The following is a 7,532-nucleotide window of genomic DNA, read 5'->3' on the forward strand; positions in this document are numbered from 1 at the left end:
GGAATTTTTGCTAGGAGAGCACTGGAGAGAAAGGCTGCTGTGATATGCTTAATACAGTCAAGTGGTTTGCTTCCATGGTTCTTTGATCAAAAGTTCAGTACATTTTTGGGAGAGCTTATTGTAATCCTCCTCTTCCATTTGCTTCTACGGCTTTTCATTAAGGGCAATTAATCCTACCAACGACTGGTGCCAAAATCACAGCCAACGGCCAAATTAAGATTTATCAGGGATGAATGAAGGTTCCCACTTATATTAGTGATGTTGATGCTTTAGACGAAATGGTCCACTTTCGGGGTGGGGAGTAGGCAGAAAACTGTCAGTCCTGGGCAAACTAGATGGTTGGCTATCTTAACTTGTGCTCCTTTAGCCTTACTTGTATACGAATGACATAAGGCAAGCGGGTGATAACAGCTATCCAAGATACGGGCACGCCAGACTGCAAAGTGTGATGCGTGTTTCACTCCCTGGGGAGAATAAGAGGCTGGCATCAAAGGGGCAACCACGGATCTTCCTTTGCTGATTTTAAATGCTCTGGAGGTGCTCTGAGTGATGTGACCTGGCGAGACTGTCTACCTGCCTTTATACTGTTTTTGTATGTTCCCTTAGTGTCACACCATCAGCCGCCACTTCTCCCTGTGACCTTCTCCTGCCATCACTGAGCCTGCTTTCTCAGGCCCCACATCACTTCTAATCTGTGTTCTAGGAAACAAGATTACGCTGCACAAGCAAGGCTTTTGTGCTTTTAGTACATGGACTGTGTACTAATCTTTGCAGATCTTTAAAGGTCTTTTGGACTTCTTGCCTACTTTTGGCTGGTTCTGGTTAGATCACGCTAACTGGTATCCTCCTGAGAAGTGAGGTGTTTTATTTCTCCTTGAGTGTTTTCACTTTTGCTTGATTACTCTGGTAGAGAGCAGAAGCCCAAAGATAAATTTCTAGGCATCATTTAAAATTGCTGAAAGTGCTTCCACACGGACCCCTTTTACGTCCTGGGTAGAAGGTCTAAGTGAACCCATAGGTGGATACATCTCACACCTCCTGATCCTCCACCTCCATTTCTGGGTCTGGAGTTGGAACCAAACCCATCCTCAATAGTCACCAGAGTCTGCTATGTAGCTGAAGTGGTATTTTGGAGCATCCCTTATTTTAGGGCCTTTCCATATCTAATTATAATAAAAGTAGATTTATAGCCTGAACCTGAACAATAACACCCATTAGGGATGCAAATCACCTATAGAAGACTATAACAGTATTTTTAGTTGTACTTCATTTATTTCTACCTCTCACACTGGTCACGGTACTAGCTTCTCTATGCCCAGTTTTTGGGAATACATTGCCACCCCCAAGCACTTCATAATCCACACCAGTCCCTTCGCATGTACTAAGCCTTCGAGTGAGCCTAAAGCAGTAAAACATTTCAGGGTTTTCCTTTCTTCAGAATGTACCTTCTCGGGTCTTTTGCTGACAGCAGCAATTTCCTTGATTGGAAGAGCAGATGTGTTACTGGCAAAGATACAGTGATCTGGAATCACCTGCAGGGAAAAAGCATTTAATGTTATGTATGCCTGGGAAATGAGAAGACTCCAAAGTAAAGCTAATGAGAGGCACTTGGACCCAGCTCATCTTGGCATCCAGAACTGCTCAGATAGTAGACATCATTCATCAGACATTTATGATTACCTTTGTGTTGGCCTTGTTTTCTTTCCCATTCTGCCTTCTAGTTATGGCCCATCATAAGGTCACCTAATCCTAATCTGGAGACTACATCCCAGCAGTTCGGTAAATAAGACACCTTAGATAAACACTGAAAAGGTGGCCTTAAATCAAATCTCATTCATTTCAAGATCTAGCATGGGAGTCAATCCCTCTTCTTGTTTGGATCTGCCTTCAAGTCCGAAAGCTTATGACACCTGACCCTCCACACCTTTATAATAAAAAGCCATAACGTGCATGCCTATCACATTTTATACACTGTGTTACTAAAAAACAGAGTACCACTATAATGGAATCTACAGTACATGAATACTAGTAAGTACTAGCTTTATCGATCTAGCAATCTGGAGAATAGTATCTAATGTGGACCCTCTCAGCATTCTGTCCATGTTCCCAACTTATTCATTTTTTATTCAGATGCCTGAATGAAAAGATGGAAGGCACACCTGTCAAATTTGTGCAAATCTGGAAAAGGCAGAACCTGACATCAAAGATAAGAATCAAGGTTCAAGACACATTCAACACTGAAAAGCTGAGTGTAAAATAAGATCAATTATCATGGGAATAAAGGAAAAGTATTACATTAAGATTTAAAAGTAAAAGGGAGAAAGAGAACTGGATAGACACCTAATGAACAAGATCTGGCTTGGCACTAAGCTTGTGACAAAGATCCCATGATTTTAGTTAGACTGCAAGAAAGCTAACAGTCTCAAGTTGTAATGTGGTATGGTATCTAATGCTGGTGGTAAAATTCTCTATGAAGAGCAAGCCAATGTCTCCAAAAATAACTGGCAATGATTCCTCCCCTCCTGGTACATGCTTGTCTCTCCCCCATCCAGATGGAGAGCCTATTTCCCATCCCCCTGAATCTGGGCTAGCCTGTGACTTGCTTTAACCGATGGAATATGGCAGAAGCGACTATGCTCGTTCCAGGCCAAGCCTGACAGCTTCTGCTTTTGTTCTCTTGGAAGGCAGTAACCACGCTGTAGAGAAGTTCAGGCTAGAATACTAAGTGAGGACAGGCCACTAGTAGAGGGAGGCCATGTGGAGGACCACTGAGGCACCCTGACGAGGCTTTCGGCTGAAAGCAGTCACATGAGTGACCCTGAGAAGAACCACATGCAGTTACAGACCAGCCACCTCTGTGAAGTCCTACCCGAACTGCAGAACTGTGAACTGTTTTTACATGGCAAAAGAGCACTGGGACATGATGAAGATATTAAAGGGGGATGACCAAGACCATGAGGAGTCTGGAGACAAGGATTATAAAGAATGTCAAAAGAGTGAGTTTAGTTTGGTTCCGTGGAGAGGAAGAGAAGTTTTAAACTCTTGAAGTATCACATAAACTTAGCTTTAAAATTTTCTTGTAAAGAAAGCAGAGACCAGATGAGAGGATGAACTTGGTACCTTCCCAAAGGTCTTTCGCCTAAAAATTTTTAATTTTCTAAATATAGATCTTTTCTTCTCTTTCTGAATAACTCTTTGAGTATCTCCTACCTTAGATAACCTCACTAGCTTCATTAAAAAAGTAAAGGCATCTGACATGTTATATAAGTAAGTATAATATACATAACATTCTGGATTTTACTTTAGTAGTAATCTTTCTACCCAAAGCTGGCATCTTTTCTTCTTACTATCTGCTAAAAATCAGTGATTCCCAGAGAACCCTCCTCTCTCACCTCTGTCTGATCCCTTCCCCTTAGTTCCCTTCCCGCTGTTGCTGCACGGTCACATCGAACCCCTCTGCTTTACTTCCCTTTCCCTTCCAGGCTCCGCTGCGTCTCTTCTCCCTTAACCTTCATGTTTCAGTTGAACTACTGCACTGATTTGTTCACAAATCTGCACTTCTCATGATCTGGTCCCTCTTTCTTTTCTTCTCCTTGACCACTGGCTTCCGAACCACTAAAACTAGCAAACTTTTCTCCATTCTGATCTGATACTCCCAAACTCAGGTTTTCCAAAAGCAAATACCATCACCCAGTCAGTTGGTAAACGCTCTTCTCTCCACTATGGCTGTGTCTGCTTTTGCTGCTCCTCAGAATCTACCTATCACTGGTTCAGCTGGGCCCACAAAACCCTGGGAATGTCATCTATGTCTCTAAGCTGAAATGCCACCTAGCACGGATGGGACACAAATAAGACCTCACTTTTCTGAATTTTCTCCTTCAGCTGAATCCAGCATTACACTTGGTCTAAAGAACTGTATCTCACAGTGGAATCTGTCCCAAACAGAGCTGCCTGCTTTTAGTTTCTCAGCCCTCCTTAGGGTCAATCTTGAGTAGAGCAGGGGTTGTCCTCACACAGATGGGCACCCTTAGAGTACAGCCCCACTCTCAAGACATCTAGAGTGTTGCCAAGTCAGTGCCATTTCATTTACATCATTTACTAACCCATATTCTACTTATCCAACTGTAGGTGAGTCTAGGCCCCAGCTCTATCTTATGCCTGGATTACTGCAATTTCTTCTTTTCTGGGCTCGCTCTTTATACCACCCACTTCAAGTATTTGTTTTGTTCATGTCATCCCATCCCAAGAACTGATTTTGTAGAACATGTGGGATCTAGACCAATGCAGCAGTTACACAAAATGAGCATTTGAATCCTGCCTGGAGAAACTATTTCTCCCCTATTTCCTTTGCTGCCTAGACCTGAAGTTTAGTTATATGGCTTATGGCCAAGCCCAAATGGCAAGAGATCTGGCTATACTCCATGACGGCTTACTCCATGAGGTTATTTGTATGTTTGGGTAACAACTCCCATATAAGGCTAACAAACCCTGTAGCTTAGGTTAATAAGCTACTTGATTTTCTTCCTGCAGGACTGAGATTTGACCTTTATGACATACTCAGTGTGCGTGAGCTCACATAAAATCTTAGGCATGGAAATGAACAGCCCTGTAAAAAGAACGATGAGTTTCCTACAGTTCCTTTAAAAACCCCATCTCTGTGTCCTTCACTCACCACACTAGGATTCAAGTAGTACATGCCCTTACTTACTGCTTCTACTTCCTTTAGCACTCTGTGCTTAAGGTTGAGGTCCTCGAAAACAGCTTCAATCACCATGTCGGCCTTTTCAAAATCCTGGTAATCGAGCTGCCCAGTCAAGTTGCTGAAAATGAAGTCCCTTTCGAATGATGTTATAGCTTTCTTCTTCACTTTATCATTCAACCTAGAAAAAAAACACATTCCTAGTTAGAGGGGAACAAAGGGAAATTAATGTTCACTGAGTGTCCATGGGCCAGACCGTATGCTATGTGTTTTTTACCTACTCTGTGAAGTAGTTGTATTACTCCCATTTCGAAGGAGCCAAGTTGCTCAAAGAGGCTCAGAAGGACTTGTGGTCTAGCAGCTAGGTGCTAGGGGATCCAGGGCACTAGGATTCAGAGACAGGTTGACCCACAAGTCCACATTCTTTCTATCTATAAGATGCCTCCAAACACCCAACTCATATAAACTGTATCACTTATAAACAGTTAAATTTGCCAAGAGGAGGAAATACAAATACTAGAATGGCAAAACAAAAGAGCAACTCTGGTAATTCTCTACCTACAACAGGAAACACAGCCAACCTGTGTCCTAGACCACATGGATTTATACTTGCTTATGCATCATTTGGTTATTCTGTGATTGTAATCTTCTAGGGGAGTGAGACCAAGCATTATTTCTCATATTCTTAATCCACTTCCTCGTCAACACCTAGGAGCATGTTGCACTGATTACATAAAATATTAACTCAAGGTTTCTTCTTTCCCAGAGAGAGCTAAAAAGGATTCCTGCTACTCAGACATTTATCTGATTATTTTTTATTGCCAAGGAAAACAGGCTCTCTTAGGTTTTAATCAGATCACATTTTCCAAATAAATGATCTAGAGTTTTCTTTCCTCTGATTGAAGAAAGAAACTAAACTCTAATTTCCATAATCAAAAGAAAAATTAAAGCAACAAGTTAAAGAAGTATTCAAGTCTTAAAAGTATGGGTTCAAACCTCCTGGTTTTTGACAATCATGTCAGCAGTCAGCAAACAAGATGCCTGTTAGAGATCAAAATATGACTCTGTCTCTGATTCTAATGCCCAAGGGAACTATTTTCGAGGGAGGAAGGAAACATGTACGTCTCAGGTCAGCAGTATGGTGAGGGGCAATCATCCAAGCCTGATACTTCTAAGGCAAAAAGGAAAACCGAGACACCTGGATCCAAAGAGATCAAAGGAAGGAAGCCTTTCCAGAGTAGCAATTTCTCATGTGGGTGACTCTATGAAATGCTGTTTGGGGACGCTTGCAGGCTAGTCTCAGGGCAATGCTGTTACCTAGCACATGCCATTTATTTTTGGATCAGAACCTTTTATTCCAACTCATTGCTATCTTAAAATAATCTGCCAAAATGATTAAACCTGCCGGGTCCTGAAAAGCATTATGGTAGCAACATATGAACTTCTCTGAAGAAAAAGGGGAAACACACGTGTAAGCTACATAATCCATTTAAGAAGCAAAAATGCTCACTCAGCTAAAAGTCACATGCAGGAGACTCTTAAGTGCAGCCAGCTTGTCCATTACAGCGGAGCAGAGAACTGAGCTGAGACCAATTCTCAGTCTGACCAAGCTGCTGCTCCATTTTCCCCCGCTGCAAAACAGGCAGTATGTGTGTGGCGGAAGGAGGTAGATGGCCAGGAGGAAGAATATTTACCCTCTATTAATTCAGAGGTAAGATGGAGACAGTCTTGTAAAGCCTCAGACATTGTGGAACCATACATAACTGCTTCTCCACAGCAATGTCAGTCAAGAAATACAAAGCTCAGGAGTTCTGATCCAAGCCCTACCTTCAACATGCAGTGACTGTCATTTCCTCACATCCTAGCCTCTGTTCTCTCCATGAAAACACAGTCATGCTGTTTCAATGTTTCATAACAATACAACGATTACATGTAAACTATCAAAATTCACGAATATGAGAATTTCTAGTCTGATATCGAAACATAAAATAAATGGCATTTAAAAATATCTAATGAATAAAGTTTTCTCTTCAGCACTCACAGACTACAGATTCCAATGATGTTAACGGTTTATAATATCTGTAACAAAATGAAGTGAAAGAATTAGCGTTTCCGAAAAATAAGGGCGATATGGCTTAACTATGGAGTACCTAGTACTCAGGTTCAGGAAGAAGGAACCTGTGGCAGCAAAAAACAAAAACCATTCTAACTCCTGGCAAAGGCAGAGAGAGCAGGCTTACCCTTTGAACACTTGTTGCTGTCCTCGGCCCAGGCCAGCTACTGTAGCATCTTTTAGTATAGTCTTCAGGTTCTTATCCACAGACACTTGAGCAATGCCAGCTCCCATCAGCCCTGCACCAAGAATGGCTAGACGCCTGAAAGGGAAGGATAAAATGACTTTTAGTAAATAACTCTGGATCATTTCAGTAAAAGTGGGAGACTGCCCAAGTTATCATCCAATGAACCAACTAAAGCAGGCGCAAAAATATGGTATTTAAAATAATTTTTATGTATAAAAACATACTTTTAATAAATGATTGGTTTTCAAAGTTAAACGCAAAAACTCGTTGGTCTACCGAAGAAGACTGAATTATATTGATTCTCAGTCATGCCTGAGATCACTGAAAACAACCCAGTTTATGCATAAGCCAACATGAACATTTTTGTTTTCCAAACAAAAAGCAACTTGCAGTGACATGCCCAAAGACTAACCTCTCTTCCTCCAACTACTTCTTTATTAGTGATTTTACCATTGTCCAGTCATCTTTCTGAATGGCTTCTTTGCTTCCAGACCTGACCGCTCTCTCAAACACCTCCACACATGCACATTCCT

At 41.6% G+C, this 7,532-nt stretch overlaps 1 protein-coding gene across 1 annotated transcript in view; it reads right to left on the reverse strand.

Moving 5' to 3' along the window:
* Positions 1 to 7,532, reverse strand: part of HADHA (hydroxyacyl-CoA dehydrogenase trifunctional multienzyme complex subunit alpha) — a 40,544-nt gene that overhangs the window by 4,119 nt on the left and 28,893 nt on the right. The window contains exons 12-14 of the mRNA XM_006910293.3: positions 6,940 to 7,074; positions 4,709 to 4,880; positions 1,446 to 1,532 (exon numbers count right to left, since the gene is read on the reverse strand). Coding sequence (XP_006910355.1) covers positions 1,446 to 1,532; positions 4,709 to 4,880; positions 6,940 to 7,074 — 394 coding nt within the window. The remainder of the gene's footprint in view (positions 1 to 1,445; positions 1,533 to 4,708; positions 4,881 to 6,939; positions 7,075 to 7,532) is intronic.

This window comes from Pteropus alecto, unplaced genomic scaffold, assembly GCF_000325575.1.
Source record: "Pteropus alecto unplaced genomic scaffold, ASM32557v1 scaffold61, whole genome shotgun sequence".
In the NCBI taxonomy this organism is placed as follows: domain Eukaryota; kingdom Metazoa; phylum Chordata; class Mammalia; order Chiroptera; family Pteropodidae; genus Pteropus; species Pteropus alecto.